General features: G+C 40.6%; 1 protein-coding gene across 1 annotated transcript in view; it reads right to left on the bottom strand.

The window, feature by feature from the left end:
• Window positions 1-25,451, bottom strand: part of ATP13A4 (ATPase 13A4) — a 93,547-nt gene that overhangs the window by 8,989 nt on the left and 59,107 nt on the right. Inside the window, exons 19-28 of the mRNA XM_064279854.1 lie at window positions 22,334-22,497; window positions 20,869-20,991; window positions 19,385-19,464; window positions 18,194-18,236; window positions 17,683-17,792; window positions 13,958-14,054; window positions 12,074-12,146; window positions 4,284-4,455; window positions 3,380-3,573; window positions 1,999-2,087 (exon numbers count right to left, since the gene is read on the bottom strand). Coding sequence (XP_064135924.1) covers window positions 1,999-2,087; window positions 3,380-3,573; window positions 4,284-4,455; window positions 12,074-12,146; window positions 13,958-14,054; window positions 17,683-17,792; window positions 18,194-18,236; window positions 19,385-19,464; window positions 20,869-20,991; window positions 22,334-22,497 — 1,145 coding nt within the window. The remainder of the gene's footprint in view (window positions 1-1,998; window positions 2,088-3,379; window positions 3,574-4,283; window positions 4,456-12,073; window positions 12,147-13,957; window positions 14,055-17,682; window positions 17,793-18,193; window positions 18,237-19,384; window positions 19,465-20,868; window positions 20,992-22,333; window positions 22,498-25,451) is intronic.

The following is a 25,451-nucleotide window of genomic DNA, read 5'->3' as shown; positions in this document are numbered from 1 at the left end:
TGCAGGAACCCCCGGTCCAAAGGACACGTTCCACTCCCAGCGCTTCTTTCTTGATGGCATCCTACCTTCTCCTCTCTGCTGAATTCTCTCTTTTATATCTCAGAAGAGATTGACTCAAGGTACAATCTAATCCTGTAGATTGAGTCCTGCCTCATTAACCTAGCTGCCTCTAATCCTGCCTCATTAATATCGTGGAGGGTAGGATTTACTATACATAGGATAATCACATCAGATCACAAAATGGTGAACAGCTACACAATACTGGGAATCATGGCCTAGCCAAGTTGACGCACATTTTGGGGTGACACAATTTGATCCATAACACACGTCAAAAGTCACCATGGGTTCTGTCAAGGTATTCCTGCTTTGGAACGTGCTGTGCATGCTAAGCGGTCATTCACATTAGGAACAATGATCATTTGCCATTATGTACAATTCACCATGCAAGACGCTGGTAAGGCAAGAATAAGACATGATCTGGACCCTTATAAAAATCATCTTTGTGTGAAGAGGCAAAGGGGGTATACAAAGTACTGAGTAAAAAAAAAAAAAATTCCTTTCATCTCTTCTGTATCCTATTTATTTGTGTAAAAGATACTTAACCAGTAACCAGTTGTCACCAAGTCGATTCCAATTCATGGCAACCCAATGTGTGTCAGGGCAGAACTGTGCATGTTAGGGTTTTCAATGGTTGGTTTTTTGGAAGCTGATCTCCAGGCAACTCTTTTGAGGTGCCTCTGTGTAGATTTGAACCCCCAATCCACGTTAACTGTTTGTACCACCAACATATTCCCAAGAACATTTAGCAGTGGTTCAAAAGTAGGACAGGCTAGAGAATAAACAGTATGTGTTTTCTGGTTGCTTGAATATGTAAATTTTCTGTATCTTGTAGAATTTCAGAGTGGTCTCAGTATTACAAAATGTGACAGAGGTCACAAGATAAAATACGGCTTTTTGAAAGCAAGTTTTGCAGACATTAAATCTGAGTATATAACAAACACATTTTTAAAGAGGCAAAGAAAAGATGTAAATACAGATTTGAGAATTAACAGAAAAACTCTTCTAGGTAAAACTGTTTTAAACAACTTCAAAACACCCACTTTGGGGGAAAATTCCCCTCACATTTGAAAGAGAAAATATATAAATAGACTTTCCAATCTTATAGGGATCTTTTGAAAGAAAAATGTTCAATACTTTTGAAAAAGCAACTCCAGTCTCAGGAAATCAAGACTAGGCTGATTTTTTCTTTTCTTTTTTTTTTTTTTTTTTTTGAGCACTTTTTTTAAAATTGTACTTTAGATGAAGGTTTATAGAACTAGCTTCTTATTAAACAGTTAGTAAACATATTATTTTATGACATTGGTTAACAACTTCACGACATGTCAATAGTCTCCCCTTCTTGACCTTGGGTTCCCAATCACCAGCTTTCCTGTCCCCTCCTGCCTTCTAGTCCTTGCCCCTGGGCTGGTGTGCCCCGTTAGTCTTGTTTTGTTTTATGGGCCTGTCTAATCTTTGGCTGAAGGGTGAACCTCAGGAGTGACTTCATTACTGAGCTAAAAGGGTATCCGAGGGCCATACTCTCGGGGTTTCTCCAGCCTCTGCCAGGCCACTAAGTCTGGTCTTTTTTTGTGAGTTAGAATTTTGTTCTACATTTTCCCCCAGGTCTGTCCAGGACCCTCTATTGTAATCCCTGTCAGAGCAGTCAATTGTGGTAGCCAGGCACCATCGAGTTGTGCTGGACTCAGTCTGGTGGAGGCTGTGGTGATTGTGGTCCATTTGTCCTTTGGACTAGTCTTTCCCTTGTGGTCTAGACTGAATTTTATTTCCTGACCGGTTTAAATTAAAAAATATGGATAAATCTACATGTTTTTTAACTCTGCCATCTCAAAAGAATGATTAGTGTCAAGAATTCATGTCAATTGCAATTGAGATCTGCTTTCTGAAGTCAGAGTGTTAGGTAACCGTAAAACATCATCTTATCCCATTGACAATACTTACATCCAAACGCCTGTATAATTCTGGAATATCAGCAAATAGGATGAACAGACACACACCCAGCTGTATGACCAGCACAAGGACAAAGGTGTCTGAGGAAAGAAGGGCACAACTATCATTTTCAAAAATCAAAGTACAGAGTGTCACATCTATTGATAAACATATTCTAGATTAATACACTGATTACATTTACTTGATTTCTACATCCAAACACAGCATAATAGATGGAAAGTACTCATTTCTATGCAATGGGTCTCACCTCTACAATTTCTATGCATGTCCTTGAGGCAAGTGGAAATTTTCACATGCATGTTATAAATCTCAATTAGTAAAAAGAAAAAATATTTATTGGGTAAACAAACAAACAACAAAAAACCTCAGCCAGTTGCCATCGAGTCGAATTCAACTTATAGCGACCCTACGGGACGGAGTAGAACTGCCCCATAGGGTTTCCAAAGAGTGGCTGGTGGATCTGAACTGCCGACCTTTGGGTTAGCAGCCATAGTTCTTAAGCACTCTCCTACCAGGGCTCCATTTATTGGGTGACATTGACAAAATGCATTTTCAAAATAAGCATTGAAAGCATGCAAGTATCTGAGCCTCTTTAATGTAAACCAGCTGCCTCAAATCCCTTTCTGGAAAAAAAAAAAGAAAAGTGAGGGCTGTAAATAAATAATTTTTTAATGGCAAATCATGTAGAGGTCATATCTGGCTGCTTCTCATCCCAAGAAGAAGGGCAAAGCAATTTTTCTGTGAACAAGCACATCTTTATAAGGATATTGATTGTTCAGCTTGTACTTCTGCATGTTCCCAATTGGAAGGGTAGTTATGGTATGCAAATAAATGACCCCTAGGGCCAACCAGGCCATCTACCTCCCCACCAAACACAATTGCCCACCCCAGAACGCAAGGAGGTAGGAAGTACTTTGGCTAAGAGTCTTCACAGTTCTGGAGGCTGCTCCAGGCTGAATCCACTCCCAGCCTGCCAACCATAAAGTGCCATCCTTACCATGGCAGGACGCGAGTTCCAGCTGAGTGCCGTGACTCTTTTCCCCACCTCCTCTACATTTTGACAAGTACTGACAAGTAGAGAAATAAATGGGTCTTCCGAAGTTGGAGTTTTCACATGAAAAGTCAGTCACGTAGAGGAAAACTGGTGAAGGGAATAGGTGGAGAATGAAGCCCTGATGTTCTCTAAAGCTTTGCAGGAAGAAGAAAAAGACCCTGAGAACGAGGCGGCACAGTGTATCTGACAGAGCCCTGGAGTGGGAGTGAGGAGACCCCAGAGATGAGCAGACTCTGCAGCTGCTCCCTGAGTGACCTGGGCAAGTCTGCTCTCCTCTCTGACGACCTCTCACCTCTGACACAGTGCGATGGTACTCACAGTTTTTATAGGTGGGCTGCCTAAATGGCTTTCCTTTAGAGAATGTAAGAGCCACCATAATACAGTTGATTGTTCCCAAGAACCATACGGTAGTGTTCTCGAAACTTGTGAAGTCACTATTACTTTCCATTTTTTCTGCAGCGGTCAGAGAAATGTTTAACTCTGAGATGCTTTCATTTTTCACTGTGCAGTCACTAAAAAGGAAACCAAAGATGCAAAGGAAGTAAGATGACAGTCCCTTATGGAGCATTTGTATCTACATGACACCAAGCCAGGCCATGTCCACAGTAAGCACTCAATGCTCAAATAATTGTCTAAATATTGGGAAAGAATATACTGAAAAACAAGGAGAAGGAAACCAGCACATATAGACCTATATTTTGGGTGGATGAATGGATGGATTGATGGATGGGTGGACGGATGGACAGACTAATTCAGTCACTTATTGGACAAATTATTATGCACCTATTAAGGCTTTCTAGGGGAAAAAGATGTGAGTAAGCCATGATTTTACCCTGAAGTGGCTTAAGCTCTCTGATAACATGTAAGTAAAATTTATCACCCAAGGGGGGCAGTTTTGAAAGTGGAAGAGAAAGACTTTTAATTTCACCGGGACATCAAGCTTACACTGAGGCTGCCCAGGTAAACCGTAATGTATGGTCTCCAGAGATATAAAAAATGATGATAAATTACTATCACTCAAAACAGGCAAAGATCAGTGCCAATGAATGATACCATCAAACCGTGCTACTGAGAAGGGGAGGTCACTGGAAAATTGCTCACGGGACTTAGGAAGCCAAAGCCTTTGGCAGAATGAAGAATCATTTGCCTCCCCTCATATTGGCCAGGTGGTGTTTGATAGAGACAAGAATGTGAGAAGCTGGGGTTGGGGCCGGGGGCGCACCTGTGCGTCTTCACGGAATACCAAGGCTGCCTCTGCACCAGGACAAAGCCCACAATGTGCATGGCCAGGCTGAGGAGGACGTTGAGGATCACAGAGAGCAGCTGAGGTGGGGAGATCAGCCTTCCCGCGGGTCTGAAAGGCACCAGCTTGGGATAGGCACCATTCAGACTCACTACAAGAGAAATCAAGACTTTTATTTATGGCACGGGAAAATGTCTCCTTCTTCACCAAAAGGATGGTCTAACTTCTTGAGCCCACACATGTGAAGAAATAGACAAACTGGAGTGCTTCACAAATTAAGGCAATGAAACAATGTATAAATTAAAACTGAAGTCATACAAGGAATTCCTAAAACAAATAACATAGAACAACAACGGGATAACATCTTTTACCTCCTAAAAAGGGCAAAAACTATTAAATTATAGGTAAGGGTGTGATGAAAGGCACACTTTCATACACTGCTTGTAGGAATGTACATTGATGCAAACTTTTGCAGGGCAATTAGGCAATAAATATGAGAAGACTGAAAAACGTTCATACCTTTTGATAGTTATTCCATTTCTAAAACGTCTAAACTTTTATTTTAACTTAAAATCAGAGAAATACGTGGAAGAATGTTCATCACAGCATCATTTGCCATCAAACTCGCACATTTACTGGTTGCCATCAAGTCAATTCTGACTCTTGGCGCCCCCACTTGTTTCAGAGTAGAACTGCTCCATAGGGTTTTCATAGCTGTGACTTTTAGAAAGTGATTGCCATGCCTTTCTTCCCAGGCACCTCTGGGTGGATTCAAACCACTAACCTTTCAAACAGTAACCCAGTGCTTAATCATTTGCACCACCCATACACACACACACACACATATATATCTCCCAAAACCAAACCCATTACTGTCCAGTCGATTCTGAGTCATAGTTACCCTACAGGACAGACCAGAACTGCCCCGCGTGGTTTCCAAGACTGTAATCTCTGTGAAACCAGACTGCCACATCTTTCTTCCATGGAGTGGCTGGTGGATTCAAACCTCTTTTTTTTTAGCTTTTCATTATAATTGCCTTTTATTATCAGTATCTTTTAAATCCAATCTTTATTTGTCCCTGGGGGTTGGAAACATTACATATACACTTATGGATAAAATTTAACATTGTATATAGTATATATTACCAACAATATGATGTACCAAAAACAAAACACCAGAAGGTTGCAAGTGCGGTTCGTTGTAACTCCAATACGTCCTAAGTTGGGGACCACCTGTATATCAGAATGCCTTAACTGGTCATCTCTGGGTAGTAAGATAAAGATGATTGTTTTTCTGTTATGTTTTGCAATGTTTTTTTTTTTTTTTACAGTGGACATACATTAATTAATCACAAAACAGAAAAATCAAGTTATTCAACAAAAAAATAGAGAAAAATCTGGAGCTGCTCGTTACGGAGAAGAGAAAAATCACAGAAGGAATGAGAACTGTTTTCAAATATCTGAAGGGATTTTCCTGGGGAGGAAAATCAGACTCTTCTGTGCCATCTCAAACGACAGAGCTGAGATGCACAAAGGTTATACAGAGATAGGTCCGGCTCTGTGCAAAGGAGAACTCTGTTTATAGTAAGGACTGTCTAAAAGGATTCTTTAAATCAATTTATTTAAGAAATATTTAATGGTCTCCTCTGATATGCCAGGCACTGTTAGAACTATAAGGAATATAACAGGGATCAAGACACACAGGGCGCCTGTTCTCTGAAGCACACACTCTGGGGAGGCAGGCAAAAAGCAAGTAAAAGCATAAATGAATTATCTTAGTTTTAGATTGTGAAAAGTACTATGGAAAAAAAAAATAAAGCAGAGCTGTGTGGTAGAGAATAATTGGCTTGGCCACTGTTTCAAGTGATCTTTCTGAGTTAGTGACATTGAGCTGAGATCTGAATAACAACAAAAAGTCAAAACCATATGAAGATGTAAGGGCGAAGTATTCTAGGCAAAGGGAATAGCAGATGCAAAGGCACTGAGGTGACAACAAGCTTGCCATTGCTGGAGACATGGAAGGACCACTGTGGCTGGAAGGACCACTGTGGCTGGAAGTAGCCGCTGGGTGACAGTGTGGCTAGAGGCAAAGTTAAAAAAACAGGAGCCCAATCATGTAAGACTTTGGATTCTCAAGGAAATGGGAAGCAGCTGGAGCATTTTAAGCGGGAGAATTACATTAAAAAATTTACTTTCTTAAGACAACTCTCCTACTATTGTGTGAAGGTGAATGGGGTGGGGGTGGTGGTGAGCCGCTACAGTGGAAGCAAGAAGACCAGTTATGAAGTCCTTACAGTCATCCATAAGACAGGGGACGTTGCTTAATGACAGTGGCTACCCTGGAGACAGAGAGAAGAGATTCAGGCTATGTTCTGGAGATACAGTCAGTAGGAATTCTGTATGTATTGGATGTGAAGAGTAAAAAAAACAGGGAAGTTGAGAGTGACTCCAGGTTTTTGACATGCAAAACTAGGTGAATAGTGGTACAATTTCAATAGAAAATAAGCTCCCTGAGAGAAGAAGTTTTTGTTCTTTACTGATGTATTCCAAGTAGTTTTTTTTTTAGTACAGTAAGCAGTATAAAGTAGGCACTCAGTACTTATTAAGTGTCCTAAATATCTGGAGATGGAGATGTATAGAACTGGAGAAAGAACAGATTTTGGTGGAACTAAGAGTTCTGTTTGGGCATGTTAAGTTTGAGTCCTTTTAAATATCCAAAGGAAGATGTTGAGTAGTTACAATTCCACAGCTTAGGATAGAGAATAAGGCTAGAGATATAAATTTGGGACTCATCAGCATACAGATAGTACTAAAGCTGTAGGATTTGTTGAGATCATATAGGGGGATGGTGGAGACTGAAAAGACAACAGGACCCAAGAATAAGCCTTGGAACATTCTAAGAAATGGAGAAGCTGTATTCATGGAAGTGGTAGATAATCCAGGAGTGTAGTATCACAAAAGCCAAGAGAAGAAGCCTTTTGAGGAAGGATAGTGCTGTTGAGAGGCTCAAGTACAATGAGGAGAGACAGAGATGTGGCCATTGTTGTTGGCAGCAAGGACATCATTGGTGGACTTGAAAAGAGAAGTGTCAGGGAGGGGGTGGCTGAAATGTAGATAGCAGAGCTTTTCAACAATGGTTTTTTTTTTATTTTATTTTTAATAATTTTTATTGAGCTTTAAGTGAACGTTTACAAATCAAGTCAGTCTGTCACATATAAGCTTATATACACCTTACTCCATACTCCCACTTACTCTACCACTAATGAGTCAACCCTTCCAGTCTCTCCTTTCGTGACAATTTTGCCGGTTTCTAACCCTCTCTACCCTCCCATCTCCCCTACAGACAGGAGATGGCAACACAGTCTCAAGTGTCTACCTGATACAAGTAGCTCACTCTTCATCAGCATCTCTCTCCAACCCATTGTCCAGTCCCTTCCATGTCTGATGAGTTGTCTTCGGGAATGGTTCCTGTCCTGGGCCAACAGAACGTTTGGGAACCATGACCACCGGGATTCCTCTAGTCTCAGTCAAACCATTAAGTCTGGTCTTTTTATGAGAATTTGGGGTCTGCATCCCACTGATCTCCTGCTCCCTTAGGGGTTCTCTGCTGTGCTCCCTGTCAGGGCAGTCATCGGTTGTGGCTGGCCACCAACTAGTTCTTCTGGTCTCAGGATGATGTAAGTCTCTGGTTCATGCGGCCCTTTCTGTCTCTTGGGCTCATAGTTATCGTGTGACCTTGGTGTTCTTCATTCTCCTTTGATCCAGGTGGGTTGAGACAAATTGATGCATCTTAGGTGGCTGCTTGTTAGCATTTAAGACCCCAGACACCACATTTCAAAGTGGGATGCAGAATGTTTTCATAATAGTATTATTTTGCCAATTGACTTAGAAGTCCCCTTAAGCCATAGTCCCCAAACCCCCGCCCTTGCTCTGCTGACCTTTGAAGCATTCATTTTATCCCGGAAACTTCTTTGCTTTTGGTCCGGTCCAGTTGAGCTGACCTTCTGTGTACTGAGTATTGTCCTTCCCTTCACCTAAAGTAGATCTTATCTACTAACTAATCAGTAAATAAGCCTCTCCCACCCTCCCTCCCTGCCTTGTAACCACAAAAGTATGTGTTCTTCTGAGTTTATACTATTTCTCAAGATCTTATAATAGTCAACAATGGTTTTAAAGTGATGTGTTGGCATGATAGCTGTTAGGATTAGGATGAGAAGATGTAAGAGGACGCAGTGTAGAAAGAAGCCCACAAGGCACATGGCAGAGGTCGTCAAAGACCGACACCTTCTTAACGCGCTTACCTCCCAGCCAGTGGTCACTGCAGCTGGCTCATGCTAGCTTGCAAGAGCCAATTGTTCAATCTGAAAGGCAGCTAAGCACTGCTATTATTAAAAATAAATTGTATAAACTTGCAACTAAGTAAATACATTAAAGACAAAGGTAATAAATACTCAAAACTGATCTCTTCCTAATGAGTTTACTACATTTTAGTATTATCAATGTTCTTGAAGTTAATAATGCAGATTAAATTTAAAACTGTGTTGCATCTGTAGCCATTACATCATGGATAACAGTTTTTAAAAAATTGAGAAAATATTCTTCCACCATTCAAGAACTAATCTCTGATTCAGCAGAGAAGTTGTTCACATCATTGATAAAAGAATGAAGTTTTGACATAAATCTTAGTTGTTTTTACTTTCATCTTATCCATTAAGGTAAGGGAAAATGTCAACCAACATTCACGCTGGAATTAATTCAGTCATTAGTTGCACCCTTAGGTAGACCTCAGATGCAAGAGTTTGGTAAAACTCAATGAGAACATTCTGTGAGAATCAATTGGCTAAATGGAATTTGCAATAAAGAGTACTGTATCCTTTTAGAATCTCTACCAGCTGTTGGAAACCTTGTGGGGCAGTTCTCCTCTGTCCTATAGAGTTTCTATGAGTCAAAATCGACCCCATAGTGATGGGTAAGGGTATCCTCTATTATTATTTGCAAAATGTTTACTATACATTCTTAATTTTGGTAAAGTTTATAATGCTTTTGCTGTTGGTCGTAATCAAGTTGAGTCCAACTCGTGGCGATCCCATGGATTGGTCCATGGAGTTTTCAAGGCTGTGACCACTCAGAAGCAGATCACCAGACCTGTCTTCCGAAGCACTGCTGCGTCAGTTTGAACCACCAACCTTTCTGCTGATACAGTCATGAAACACATAACATCCATTTGGGCAACATCCAACTGCATATCCATCTGTGGCCCCGTAAAGTTTTAATAACCAAAAAAAAAAAAACAAAAACCCAGTGCCTTCAAGTCGATTCCAACTCATAGAGTTCAGAAATCCCAACTGGAGAACAAGACATAGAGGATTTAGGCATGTTGCTCTCTACAATCATGCTAATCCTCAAAAACAAAGAAAAAATTCTCTGAGCTATTAAAGGTTTGGCTCCACTGAAAGCTACAAAGCTAATGAAAATGCGAGAGGGACCTCTATCAAATACACAGAAATTGGTAATGATGTGAATTAATGACCAAACACAAAAGTGACTCCCTTTCAGCACATCGACCGTCACTGCTAAGGCACAAAGCTTTTCCCAGATGCTTAAAGAAAAAGCAGGACCAATTGGCATAACAAAATTTATTGAGAAAACATTCTGCATCCCACTTTGGTGAGTGGCGTCTGGGGTCTCAAAAACTTGCAAGCGGCCATCCAGGACGCGTTAATTCATCCCAACCCACCTGGAGCAAAGGAGAATGAAGAACACCAGACACACAAGGAGAATATTAGCCCAAGAGACAAAAAGGCCATATAAATCAGAGACTCTATCAGCCTAAGAGAAGAACTAGATGGTACCCGGCTACCACCAATGACTGCCCTGACAGGGAACACAACAGGGAGTCCTTAACAGAGCGAGAGAAAAGTGGGGTACAGAATTCAAATTCATGTGAAAAGACCAGACTTAATGGTCTGACTGAAACTGGAGGAACCCTTGAAGACATGGCCCCCAGACTCTCTGTTAACCCAAAACTAAAACCATTCCCGAAGCCAACTCTTCAGACAAAGATTAGACTGGATTATAGAATGTTAAAAAATACTCAGAAGGAGTGTGCATCTTAGTTCAAGTTCAAGTAGACACACGAGACTAAATGGGCAGCTCCTGTCCAGAGGCAGGACGAGAAGGCAGAAAGGAATAGGAGCTGGTTGAATGGACACGGGAAACCTGGAGTGGAAAGGGGGAGGGTGCTGTCACATTATAGGGATTGCAACACATAACAACAATAGTGTCACATAACAATATGTGTATAAATTTTTGTATGAGAAATTAACTTGAGCTATAAACTTTCACCTCAAGCAAAATAAAGAAAAAAAAAAAAAGAAAGAAAGAAAAAGCAGGACCAGGCTACGACATAGCAGTTAGGGATAGCTCTGGGTAGTTGACGCTCTTCAGATGTTTTTCACCACATAACATGAAAGTGAGTGGTGAGTCCGTGAGTGCTGACGTGAAGGCAGAAGAAGACTTTGTTGAAACCTCAGAGAAACTAATTAAAGAGGGAGGTTATTTGCCCCAGCAAATTTTTAATAAGGATGAAACCTCCTTTTTTCTGGAAGTGAATGCCTGAAAGAAATTTCATCCACAATATGGTGTTCACACAACGTCCATATCACATAAGGCCCTGTTTCATAAAACATACGGTACACATTAAGTGATGTATGACTAGAGCCTAGTGCTTAACTGTTTGCAACACCCAACCAACATATATATACATGATTTTTTTAGAGCATCAGTTGTTAAACGTTTGCTAGCACAGCACTACCTCCCACCAAACAACAGCATAGGCCCAGCATCCAGGTTCACGTCTTCAAATACTAGAATTTGTTTGCACCTCCAGTGGGGGAATAGAAGACCGATTAAAATGAGATGACGATAGAATTAGAGATGGGAAAGGGAGAAAGCGGATATATACAACTATTTGGGAAGTTTGAGAATAAAGGCGATAGTAGCTCGTGGGGGATTTGGGATCAACAATGAACTTTTTTAAAAAAGAAGATACTAGAATGTATTTATACGCTGATGGAAATAATCCAGTAGATCAGAGAAAAGCTGATGATGGTGGAGAAAGAGGTTGTAAAAGGACAAAGTCCTTGAGAAGGTGGGAGGAAACAGGATGCAAAGTACAAGTGGAATTGCTGGCATTTACTACATATTATACATAACAGAGAGAAAAGCAGAGACTACGGATAAAGATGCTGGTTGGTGAATGGGTTTGAAAAACTCCCTTAGCAGGGAAGTTGGAAACATGATTCATATATTAGTTAGAAAGTGGGGGATGGAAGTGGTATAATGACAAGATAACTCTTAAACTCCATTCTAAATCCTGAGAGGTTAGAATCTAGAGATGGGAAACATAAAAGCTTTTTGCTTCTACAAATTGGGCACATTTCAACTATAATGATACCTAAAAGCGACTAAAGTCAGCTTTCCTGGTTTTCAAGTGCTTTTTTCTTTTTAAATGTTTAGTGACCATTTATGAAAGCTCTACATCTTGTAGAAAACAGCAAAATAGCGAGCCAGCTTTTCCTTTGATAAAACCATCTCTCAACACTCAGAAACAAGGACTCTACTTCCTCTCTCCCTCTGTACACCACTTTGGGAAGAAGTTACACAGCACTGCTGTTGCTGCTGTCCCTTCTGGTAGAGGAACCCTTCTGGGCAGAGGGGAACAAGCCTAGGGGAGCGCCTCTGGGAAGAAAGTTTTTAAAATGTCTTACTTGTTATACCAATGAGAGTTGTAATGGCCAAATCCTGGAACAGAAACTGGTAATTGGAAAGGCTATTTGTCTTCTGAAAAGAAAACAGAAAAAGAAAAGAGGCTCAAAAAAGTTATTACCTTCTAGATGAAGTTTGACTTTAATTGCATTCATTTATAGCATATGATTTTTCTAGGAAACTACCGAAGAGGTGGTATGGCCAGGGCCTCTGGGGGTTGGTGAGTGGCGGTATTGGTGGGAGTCCTCAAAGCCAAGCCTGTGAAACCTTCACTAAGCAGGGGTGCATTCTGGGCTGGTCACTTGTGCATTGAGACGATCCTTTGGTGAGGACAATGCTTTGCTCTACAAGATTTGTCTCCGCTCTCTTTTCCACTTTTAGGCAGAGAAGCTGGGGTTTGGCTGGCACAACAAAACAGTGTCTTCCCAGTAGTGCAACTGACAAGTGTATGATCTCACCTAAATTTACCAGATGGAAAATGGGCATAAGAGAACCTAGTATTTGCTTTCTTGGGTGGTGTTAGACTTGATGTTGCTACAAAGCACTTATGCCTTTGAAGGAAATGTGTTCAGGTCTTCCTGATTTTAAGTAGACTTGTCTCACCACCTCCCATGCGCCCACTCCCCACCCCTTAGCAGTAAGGAGATAATGAAATCTCATGTTTACCAGCACTTTTTAGCACAATGAGTTATTGGGATTCCAAAATAGGGCCAAGTTTCTATCAACGATCTGTCCTTTTCCAAGCCAGTTATAGTGAGAGGGAAAAGACACAGGTAATCTAAAAATGACAGAGCTAAAATTTTTAACCCAAGAGCAAGAGGCAATACTATATAGAGATGAACCTAGATAAGTTTGGCACAAATAAAACACCCTTATTGAAGAACTCAGGGATACTTAATGAAATAAGCCCACGAGCTGGGTTCAGAAACAACAGGCATGTTTTTTTCACCTTTTGTATCTTGCTATGAGTCGGAATCGACTCGATGGTACTGTTTTTTGTTTTGGTATCTTGCTGAAGAGTAAAAGCCATCAGAAGACCTGTATTTTCTGTGCTATGATATGGCAATTTTTAAATCCCCATATGCAGGAAATCAGTGGTGTGCTGGAGCCTACTTGTGCTGGCTCAGGGGAGTCAACTGCTAAAATTTCAGGAATATTGTGTGCCAGCTATTAAACACAGCCATTACTAAAAAATAAATAAACTACACAAACATAGCATTAAACAAACTGTGTTAAAAGCAAAGGTAGTAAATACTCAACACTGTGCCCTTCCTAATAATTTTACTGTATTTTACTCTTATCTATACTCTTGAGGGTATTTCCATCTATTGCATTTACATGGTGGAAGTACTACATAACAGTGCGTGTGTCCTCCCAACTCCACGTTCAATGACGCCAAGTTGGAAGCATGAAATCGGCTATAGTGGAAGAATTTATACCACGGCAATTGGCAAACATTAATAATTGAGGCTTGTTTATCCAGGGAGATCGAGTTATAAAACATTTACCAGCACACCACTGCAGAGAAGCATCTCCTTAATGAATGGTATGCAATGTTAGAACCATTGTGGAACTGAGAAGGTAGAGATGTTGCCCAAACTGGATAGGTGAAAGTGACCAGGAAAGAAGCAGTGCTGTGTTCAGTCCTGATCCTCAGCGACCACCAGATAAAAGGTTGGCGTGTCAGAGAGAGAGAGAATTGACATTAACAAACTTTCCCATGCACATTTGTCCATTTCTGATTTACTTTCTAAAATACTTCTAGAGGGCTTCCTGGTGCTCGAATATCCTATTTACACTCTCTCATTAAGAGGCATTGCAAATTGAGAGCGCACCTCCACTGGTTTTAGTTCTCACTAACCAAGAGGCTAGGTTCCAAGTCATACCCAGTAGAGCAGCAGAACACCAACATACTGAATCATGCTGTAGAGAGCCATGTACTTAAACATGCAAAATGAGGTCACAAGAGCTGCACGTCCTTCCCTGTGTAAGGAAAAGAAATGAGGCTGGTTATTCTGGGCTGTTTGTTCAGCTGAGCTCAGGATGGAAAAGATCAGAAGTCTGATTACCAGATTGTTTATCTGACAGACTGGACAGCCTTGGGCCAATGGGAGCTGGCGAGATTTTCAGGGAAGATCAATTCCAGGCCAGTTTTCACAGACCTTGATCCAACAGTGGAACCCACATTTAAAGTTACTCTTGTCCTCTCTGCCAACATTATTTCAGCTCCTGAATTCAGAGTCAGGTTACCTAGGAGCTAGTCCCAGATCTTGTTCCTAATCACTAGAGTAGCTTGGAAGCTCATTTCCCTCTCTCCATCACATCTGTGAACTCAGGGACTTAAATAAGATTGCAGATTTGAGGTCAGTATCTATGCAGATGTTTTAGGAGTTTGGCAAGTACTTGATTCAAATTTCATTTTGTAATCCCCAACTATTTCTAAAACTATACTGAAAACAACATGCTTACTGAAATGAGTCCTGTATCAAATTTAAATAGATTGAAAACTGGAAGTGGGTGGTGCAAACAGTTAACATGCTCAGCTGCTAACCAAAAGACTGGATGTTCTAGTCCACACAGAGGTACATCAGAACAAAGGCCTAGCGATCTATTTCTGAAAAGTCGGCCACTGAAAACCCTACAGGGCACAGTTCTACTCTGACACACATGGGGTTGCCAGGAGTAAACATTGACTCCATGGCAACTGTTTTGTGTCCGTGTGTGTGTGTGTGAGAGAGAGAGACCATAAATATGCTAATTTGTGTTCTTGTTGAGTGACATTGAGCAAATACCAAAAAACAAACATGTTGCCATCAAGTAGATCTCGACTCATATAGTACACGTTTAAAGCATAAGATAGATTGCTTATAAAATATCGTTTTTATCTATTTCATTTGGGAAAACAATAGGTTTAGATTTACTTATGGTCATGATAAGGACCCCTGGTGGGGAAATGATTAAGCACTTGGCTGCTAACCGAAAGGCTGGAGGTTCAAACCCTCCAGCCATACTTCATGGGAGAAAGACCTGGCAATCTGCTCCCATAAAGATTGTTTTTGTTGTTAGGTGCTGTTGAGTAAGTTTTGACCCATAGCAAGCCTATATACAACAGAACGAAACACTGCCTGGACCTGCGCGATCCTCACAATCATTGCTATAGTTGAGCCCATTGTTGCAGCCCCTGTGTCAATCTATTTCATTGAGGGACTTCCTCTTTTTTGCTGACCCTCTACTTTACCAAGCATGATGTCCTTCTCCAGGGACTGGTCCCTTCTGATAACAGGTCCAAAGTACGTGAGACAATGTCTCACCATCCTTGCTTCCAAGGAGTGTTCTGGCTGTATTTCTTCAAGACGGACTTGTTTGTTCTTCTGGCAGTCCATGGCATATTCAATATTTTTCTCCAACACCATAACCCAAAAGCATCAATTCTTCAAAACCAAATCCAAACCCATTGCCATCAAGTTGATGTTAACTCATGGCAACCCTATAGGACAGAGTAGAACGGCTCCATAGGGTTTCCAAGGAGCAGCTGGTAGATTCAAACTGCTGATCTTTCGGTTAGCAGCTGAGCTCTTAACCACTGCACCACCAGGGCTCCAGTTCTTCAGTCTTCCTTACTCATAATCCACCTTTCACATGCATATGAAGTGATTAAAAATATCATGACTTGGTTCAGATGCAACCTAGGAAACCCTATGGGGCAATTCCACTCTGTCTATAAGGTTGCTATAAGTCAGAATTGATTCAATGGCATACAGCGACAACGTGGTCATAATGATTTCCTAGGTTTCTAAAATCCGATCCTCAAGCCAGGATTTTTCCCATATCAGGACTTCGCCACTGCCATATGCTCTGCCTAGAAGGTAGTTAGATCCTCCTCATCCTCACCTCCTTCCAGCGGCCTTCCCATACCACCCCATCTGAAGCAGCAACCTCCCCTCCTGAACCACCTTACTACATTTCATATTATCTTTTTTCCCCTTGATATATATCAGTTGCCCCAGAGTCATTTCCAACTCATGGCGACTCCATGTGTGTGTTAGAGTAGAACTGTGCTCAGTAGTGTTTTCAATGGCTGATTTTTTGGAATTTGATCCTCAGGCTTTTCTTCCAAGGTAATTCTGAGTGGATTCAAACCTCCAACCTTTTGGTTAGTAGATAAGTGCTTAAATGTTTGTGTCACCCCTCAAAAAAAATTCCAAACCTGTTGTCGTTGAGTCAATTGCAACTTATGAGATCTTATAGGACAGAGTAGAACTGCCCCATAGGGTTTGTAATCTTTATGGAAGTAGACAACCACATCTTTCTCCCATGGAGCAGCCAGTGGGTTTGAACCATACATCTTTTGGATGGTAGCCAAGCTCTTAACCATTGTGCCACCAGGGCTCCTTTGCTCCTCCCACAGGCTCTATTTTCTTGATTAAAAAAAAAACAAAACTGCTTTGCCGTTGAGTCGATTCTGACTCATAGCAACCCTATAGGGCAGAGTAGAACTGCCACATAGGGTTTCCAAGGAGTGCCCAGTAGATTCAAACTGTTAACCTTTTGATTACATAGCAGCCATAGCACTTAACCACTAAAAACATAACTATTGTCTTTATTTATCTCTGTATTTGTTAAATGCCTGACTGCCTTCACCAACAAAAGTTTCATGAGATCTAGGGCCTGTTTTTTTTTTTTTTTTTTCCTGCTTCTGGGTTCCCAGTGCTTCCAACAGTGCTTAGCACTAAGTGCCTGCTCAACAATTGAATGCATGAATAAATTAAAAAATTGACAAGAGCTTACTTTAATATGGCAAGAAGAGTAGGAAATTTTTACATAAAATGCATTTAAGCAAAATGAATTCTAATTAGAGTAAGTAATCTGTATTCTAGAGTCCCTAATTCTAGATGGTTATGTGATCTTGGGCACATCAGTTAAGTTCTCTGAGCCACAATTGCTTTGTTTGCACAAGAAATAATAACCATTCCTACATTTCCAGGCTGTTTTGAAGTATAAGATAACAGGCATTAAAATTCTCCATAAAGTACAAACACATGCTAGTTATTATAATAACCAAGAGTATCCACATTGCTAACTATCTCTATCATTCAAATAAAATGCAGCAGAAGTACATGTCTGGGGGAAGAAATAAAGAAGCAAGGGAAATTTTAGGGGGAGCAGCAAAGATGAAGAAATATTTTGAAAACTGGTGATCAGAAAGATAATTCAAAGGTACACAGAAGGAAGCACAAAGAGGCATGGGGAAAGAAGCCAAGTGGGGAAGAGAAGGTTTCTCTCAATCTCCCAGATCTAAGTAGAAACAATAAAAAAAGTAACTAAATATATAAGAGGAATGACTAACACTGTCAAAGCAGTAATAAATTCCACATTTCAATATTGTAAAAATTATGTAATCAGTGGCTTTCATTGGAAATGTCATTGCTCTCAGAGTTTTACTTTTAACTCTTGGTAAATCCATTTAGCAGTAGAACGTTTGACTGCATTCCACTACAAAGCACTCTCCCAGCCCTGAAGTACAACCAAGGCTTCCCTGGTCTTTCCCAGAAAAGACAACGTGATTTCGCCTGAAGAGATAAAACAATGCTGGGGGAAAGTGCCTACTTACTTGATAAGGTGTGGTATGCACTCAATGTTTGGAATTTTGGAGGTGAAAGGTGAGGCCACAGATGCCTCCTGTTCTGACAGAGAGATGCCTGCATGAGCCATTTTCAAAGCCTGAAAGCAAAACAGTCAGTTCACTGCCCATGTAGGCTCACATAGGTCTCCACTGAGGCCCCGTAGTAAAAGCCAGCTAAGGTTCATGTCTGGTGACTATGGGCCCAAGCACCAGCCAGGAGATGACCCACCTGTGCTCTGGCTGCTCCATGAGAAACACATGGTATTGGGATACCTAGCCGAAAGAGCCAAACTCTGGAACCAAATTCCACCCCATTTAGTCTCTACTGACCATTGAGTCTTTGGGTGGCTTTGGTCAAATCCTTCCCAACTCCCTCAGCATGAGTTTCCCCAGCAAGGTGACTGGAAGTGGTGTATATTCCAGGAGATATTCTCTTTAAAGGGCTTCAGGTAAGTATAATTGACATAGACTATGGTCCCCCACACTAACAGATACTTACACCACAGTCATTGGCTCCATCACCGCACATCCCTACAAAGTAACTAAAAGGGAACCATGTCAATTGCAAAGAAAATCAAAGCAATCTTACCAGTTAATTTCTCTAATTGAAAAGACAACATGGCCTTCATACTTAAGACTCAAATATATTTTTATTTTAAGGGAGTTTCCCGAAGAGAAGGGAAGGGTAATTCAATAGTTTACACAATGGGTTGATAAATCAGCACACCTTTTCCTGGTTTCAGGAGTCCCTGGGTATTGCAAACGGTTAAATGCTCAGCTGCTAATAGCAAGGTTGGAGGTTCAAGCCCACCCAGAGATGCCTTGGAATAAAGGCCTGGGGATGTACTTCCAGTCCTTACGGAGCACCGTACTACTCTGGTACACATGGGATCACCACAAGTCGGAATCGACTCAATGGCCACTAACACCAACAAAGCTTACTCTCCAGGTTTTCAACCATGTTGAGAAGATGGAACTTTTTGAATCCATAAGCTTGCCTGAAAGATGAATCCAGTGAGTAGGGGGATGGAGGAGGCAAAGGTGTGTGGATGTGGTCAAGAGCCAGAAGTAGAGAAAGCCTCTGATACTCTGTGGGGTTCCACTAACAAAAAATAAAGGGGCCCGAATGATGGGCACTTTATTTGGACTGCCCGTTCTGTCTAAAACTGGAGACCCAGCCATGTTGGAAGATAGCACTTTTCTGATGTTGGGTGCAGAGGGTGCTTTGGCATAGGGATATTTAAATGTTCTCGGAGTTATATGAGTCTCTTGTCACATGAATCTTCCTCTATCATAACTGTGATGAGGACAGCTTATAGAAAGTCTAAAAGCTCATTGTGTCTCCAGTATCAGAGCTCACGCTACCTTTCAGACTTATTTCTCACCACACCTCTTTATGCCCCTGTGGGCTCTAGTCTAGTAGTTCTCAACTCTGGACGCACAGCTGACTTATCTGAGGAGCACTGAAAAAATACTGATGTCCAAATCCCGCATGAACAACTGAAACAGAACCTCTGGAAAGTGGGGTTCTAGTGTTGTAATTTTTCAAAGCTCTCTAGGTGATTCTCATGTGCAGCCCAGCTAAGGGCTACTTCCCTAGCCAAACTGAATGACTCCCTATACCTTCGCCTCTCCCCTGACTGCCATGCCTTCATGCCTTTCATGGCACCTGAATTGGTAAAGAACTTACTCCAGTTTCTGAAATTCTTCCACCAGACTGGATTTCTGCCCAGGAGACATTCTTGCAAAGATGGTCCCATTGATCAGTATCTGTAAGGAAGCGCAGAATGAAAACTTTTGTCATGTGAGTTGGTCACGCATGTAAAAAAAAAAAAAAAAAAATTGATAACACTCAGAATATAGGCTTGATGATTGTACCCGGGAATGAGAAAAAAATTTGTTTCCAAGGTTCTTTGGTTCATAAGATAGTCGTTGAGACTTCAGTCATCAGATAAGTAACCAGTGAAGACCATAAATTAGTAAAGATGACTGCTTAATTAACTGTGGTGAAAATAGTGACCTATAGGAACTTAGCTACCATGGGGAATGTGGTCCTAAAAAATTCTGGGCTTAATGGAACCTTGCACTAGTAGAGTATGAGAAATTGCAAGGTAGCATGTGTCAGGAGAGGAGGGAGGAGGTAACTGCTTCTAGAAAATCATTCGGCCAATGGTGAAATAGTTACTATATGTGGTCTGTGGCTTAACCATACCATCTGAATTCAACCAGTTGTGAACCTCAACTAATATCCTAAAAGTAATTTGGTCTGTGGAACACTGGCGGTTTGGGAATATAAAAGCCTATAACCAGCTGCCTCTACCTAAGGTCTATCCTATAGACCCTAAATCCTCCTGTGTTTTATATCTGTGTGTTCTCTTCTCTTCCTGGGAGTAAACTCAGCTTAGTACTTACTCCATCTCAAAGTATTTACTCTTTTTTTCTTACACAGAACTAAAATGATGAGCAATTGAATATGAATAATTTCTGTTTGGGCTACATTGGATACAATCTTTCTCTAGTTCATTCATATGTTATTTATATATATATATAACCTACTTGCCCCCACTACGGGTTTGTTCTTTATGAGAAATGTTTTAAGTTTGACCGTCTTCAGGACAGAGCCCCTCTGTCAAAAACCTAGCAGAGTTCTCTATTCTTGGCCTGCTTCCTGTATTATCTTAGTATTTTCATAATACTATGAGCCCCTTAGAAACCCTGGTTAAGAGCTATGGCTGCTAACCAAAAGTCAGCAATTCAAATCCACCAGGTGCTCCTTGGAAACTCTATGGGGCAGTTCTACTCTGTCCTATAGGGTTGCTATGAGTTGGAATCAACTGAACAGCAATGGGTTTGGTTGGTTTTGGATGAGATCCTTAACCATAGCAGTATAGCGATAGCTACCCAAAAGCAATTCTTACGACTTCAGAAGTCATTGACACTTCAGTCCTGCAGATGGTAGAAAATTGGCTGATCAAGTTTACTTATTTGAAATCTATTAGAAAACGAGATAACAATACCTTCTGCAAAAATATCTGCCTTCCTTATAGCGCATGGAACTAACCACTCAATAGCTGTATCTTGCCTAGTTAGAGGTTTGATATTACTTAGGACCATTCTCTGTAGGCACAATCTTCAGCATATTTACTGTGAGATTAGCACTCTCTTAGAACTTACCTTTGGCAATAGGCTGCTAAAATGTTGACTTATAACCTGAAAGGATTTCCCACTTAGGGCAAAATGATAACTTCCTTCTCTGTCATTACCAGGGGCTTCTTCCCTGATGTTAATGTAATTGTCCTGAAAAGCAAGACACAGTTATTTTGGACCCTTTTACTGGATAGAGTGGTTAAGACCACAAGTATATCTGAGAGAAGGCAACAAAGATAGACCAGAGTCTCTCTTCAAAAGTTACACTCCAGCCCTGTTTCTGCAGAAAGGCACTTTCTCTTTGCTGGATCTATCATTGTACGTGCCAGCCCCTAGTGAACAGGAGAATAACACTTATTCGTGTCCTGTTCTCACCCTGATTTGATCTCAGAGAGTCCCAGAGAAGAACAGATTTCACCCTTTTCAAATGTAAAGTACAAAAGCACTGCAGCTTAACAAATCTCTCCCTGAAGTGAGAACTTAATATTTTTTTTTCCTTACAGAATTAATATTGTTCCACAAGGACACAATAGAGACAGAATACTGAGAAGACTGGAGAAAAATGAGTAAAACTTTTTCTCCCCACTCTCTTAGTCATCTAGTGCTGCTGTAATATAAGTACCACAAGTGGAAGGCTTTACCAAAGAGAAATTTATTCTCTCACAGGCTAGGAGGCTAGAAATCCGAATTTAGGATGTCAGCTCCAAGGGAAGGCTTTCTGTCTGTGTTGACCCTGGGGAAAGATTCTTGTCATCAATCTTCCCCTAGTCTAGGAGCTTTTCAGCACAGGGAGGCCAGATCCAAAGGACAAGCACTCCTGGCTCTTCCTGGTGGTATGAGGTCCCCCTGTCTCTCTACTCACTTTTCTCTTTTATTATCTCAAAAGAGATTGATTTAAGACACAATCTAATCTTGTAGATTGAGTCTGACTTATTAACATAACTGTCTCTAATCCTGCCTTATTAACATCATAGAGGCAGGATTTACAACACAGGAAAATCACATCAGATGACAAAATGGTAGATAATCACACAATACTGGGAATCATGGCCTAGCCAAGTTGACAGATATTTTGGGGTGACACAATTCAATCCATAACACCCACTCAGATGCATAGTCTGATTTTCCACTGCACATAGTGGGGTCTTTCCCAGGAAAGCCCATTGAGGTGGCTGACAAGCAACAGAAAAATGGGGAATGAGATTTGCAGCCCCACTTACTATATTCTTTCTCATACAGATCCAACAACTTCTTTTTTAAGTTTAAGAAAATGGATTATTTCAAGCACTCAGAAAGCACTGTACCTTATAGCTCCGTAAGAATGGTGTAGGAAAGTGATATAATTGAGTTCATGATCTGCATATGTGTCCGACATTTGGAGAAGTATGGTGACTCTTTGTCACCTACACATCCCTGCTGGCCAAAGCTATTCAGTCACCAAAGCTGTGAGACAAATTAGGTACTAGAGTGGAAGGTCTGTTTCCAGGTATACCTGATTGCCATATACAATGTGGTACTTCTTTTCTACTAATTTCCAAGAGATAGACGCTGATGAAGATCCACTGGTTTCATCTGCTTCAATGAGAATGACTTTCTGGTTTTCAGAAACCATCCCAGACTTTCTGGCCACTGTTATTGCAGTCTGAAGATTGTCACCTAGAAGTAAGATATGCCCAAATAAGGTTGAAAAAATAGAGCCAACTCATGTAGGACCTGGCAAGGTGAGGAAAGGAGTTTGAACCTTATTTTAGGTGTGGAGAAAAATAATCCCCAAAGTCTCTCAGAGTCAGTCCTGGTCTTCCATAATTCCATGATCCTTTTTCTGGTTCTTACTGCTTTTCATCTGGTTACTTCGTGACCTACCAGTGTATTTTTGCCAGAGAGTGGGAAGGAAAAATGAAAAGACAAAATTCAAATCTATTTATGTCTTTTGTCAGTAGCTTTGCAAGAGTTGAGCAAAAGTCTTCTGGTTTAATATAGTATCTGGTAGTTCCACTTCCAGCTAAGATGGAGCAAGTCCGCTGCAATCTATCTCTTCTACTGATTACAGCTGAAAACTCTGGACAAAACACAAAAAGCAGCTACCTAAGGACACTTAAAAGTCAACAAAATCAGCCAGAACATGTGGAAGGGAGTTCATGTAGAAGAGTGTCCTTTTTTTCCTTCTCTTTCCTCTTGTACTTTTGACATGAGGGTGGGCCCGGGTTCTAAAGCTGTGCAAGCAGCTAAAACTCCAAATTAAACTCAGGCTTTCTGGCCAGAGAAACAGTCAAAAGGGACCCTATGGGCTAGAAGGTATAAGGGAAATCCTGGAAAGGAGAGAGCTGAGTAAAAGGACTAATTCAATATATGAACCTAGATAAGCCCTAGGCTCAGCCTAGAGCCACAGTGTGTGTAACAGACCTGAAAACATATAGCAAACCTTTAAGAGCTGAAGTAAAATATAAATTGCCTCTTATGACGCAGACTAATCCCCGAGTGGGGCAGCCCAAATAGTATAGCAAAAGCTTTGAAATCTAAACTAACATTCGATCCACCACCTACAATAGATAAGACAAATTGTGATTGCTTGCTAAAAAAAAAAAAAAAAAAAATCAATATTCTCCACAGGATTTTAACAGGATACCAAATTTCACAATATAATATTCAAAATGCTCAGGATACTTAACATATGAAAAACCTTTGTATTTGGCCAATGTTCTAGGAAGAAACAATCCACAGATGCCATCCCAAGATAATCCAGATATTGGCATTATCAGACAAGAGTTTTAAAGCAGTTATTATAAGCCTCCTTCTTATGGTAAAAGTTAATACTCTTTAAATAATTGAGAAGATAGAAGTTCTCAACAGAGGAACATAAACTATAAAAAAGAACCAAATGGATAGTTTAGAATTGAAAGATATAATGCCAGGAAAAAAAATTCACTGGTTGGACTCAAGAACAGAAAAGAGATGACAGAGGAAAGAGTCAATAAACTAGAAGACAGATCAGTAGAAATTACACAATCTAAAGAACAGAGAGTTTTTTTTTTTTTTTTAAATGAACATAGCCTCAGAACTATCAAAAGGTTTTACATTCACATCATTAGAGCCCAAGAAAGAGAGAAGAAAGACACTGGAGCTAAAAAAAAAAAAAATTGAAGAAATGATAGTTGGCAATTTCCCCAATTTGGTAAAAGACTCAAATTTACAGATTCAAAAAGCTCAATGAACCCCAAATAGGATAAACTCAGTGGGTAGAACACCCAGACACATAATCAAACTGCTGAAAATCAAAGATAAAATATCTTAAAAGCATATAGAGAAAAACAATGTATTATATATAAGGGAAAAAAGATATACTTCTCATCAAAAACCATGGCAGCAAGAAGACAATGGAACAACTTCTTCAAAGTGCTGAAAGAAAAGAGCTGCTATAAAAAAAAAAAAAAAAAAAAAAAATTTTTTTTTTTTTTTTTCTAGCTAGTGAAAATCCCCTTCAGGAATGAAGAAGAAATAAAGACATTCTCAGATAAGGGAAAACTAAAATAATTTGTCACCAGCAGATATACTCAAAAAGAAATGCTAAAGGAAGTTCTTCAGGCTGAAAGGAAATGACATCAGAAGGAAAAAATGGAACTTCAGGAATGATAGAAAAGCAACAGAAATAATAAATATCCTGGTACATATAAAAGACTGTTTTCCTCCACTTTTGTCCTTTAACTCTTGACTGTTGAAAGTAAAAACTATAATATTGTCTGGCAGGGTTTTTGATGCATGTCATACATATGACAACGATAACACAGAGAGGAGAGAGTAAGGGGTTTGCATGTCTGGCTTCTTGAAAGGGTAGGTAAGTATATTGCGATCCCTAGAGCAGCAACTAAAAAACAAATTATACAGCGTCTTGCTGGTTGTCCCTAACACAGCTTCTCTCAGGTTGCTACTGAAATATTTATGAGGATCTTCCAAAGAGCTCTGGTGGCACAGTGGTTAAGCCCTCAGCTGCTAACCAAAAAAGGTCAACAATTCAAATCCACCAGTGCTCCGTGGGAGAAAGATGTGGCAGTCTGTTCCATAAAGATTAAAAAAATAAAGATTACAGCCTTGGAAACCCTATGGGGCAGTCTGACTCTGTCCTACAGGGTCACTGTAAGTCGGAATAGACTCGATGGCAATGAGTCCAAAGAGCTGAACTAGTGGGAAGAAGCTGCTCTGCTCTGAGGTTGGAAGAGTACAGAGAGCCCTGAGAGCTAAGAGGCTTCCTCCAGATGCCTCAGCAGGGCACCACAGACCCCCTTTGCCACCCACTACCCACGACAGTTCCACTGTTTAGGAGGTGCAGCCCAGGCTGAGCCTTGATCACCTGACAAAGAAATATAACAACCTAAGAGTTCCAGAAGCTAGGTAAGAAAAGATCAGGTAGAACAACCAGAACACATGACAAAGGTGAGCAGCTGCTGGAGGCCAATGAAACCTACATTGAAAGCAGTGAGAGCACTAAGGAAACTCAGATGCAGCACCAACAACAAACCAACCAAACAACAACAAAAACCCAGTGTTTTCTAGAGCCACTTCTACTTTCAAAACAAAATTTAGCAATTCACTAGGTGATTTGAAAGAGACTATGG

This window comes from Loxodonta africana, chromosome 1, assembly GCF_030014295.1.
Source record: "Loxodonta africana isolate mLoxAfr1 chromosome 1, mLoxAfr1.hap2, whole genome shotgun sequence".
Lineage (NCBI taxonomy): Eukaryota > Metazoa > Chordata > Mammalia > Proboscidea > Elephantidae > Loxodonta > Loxodonta africana.
Note: the sequence above shows the minus strand (reverse complement) of the source record. Positions and strands in the feature narration are given on the sequence as shown.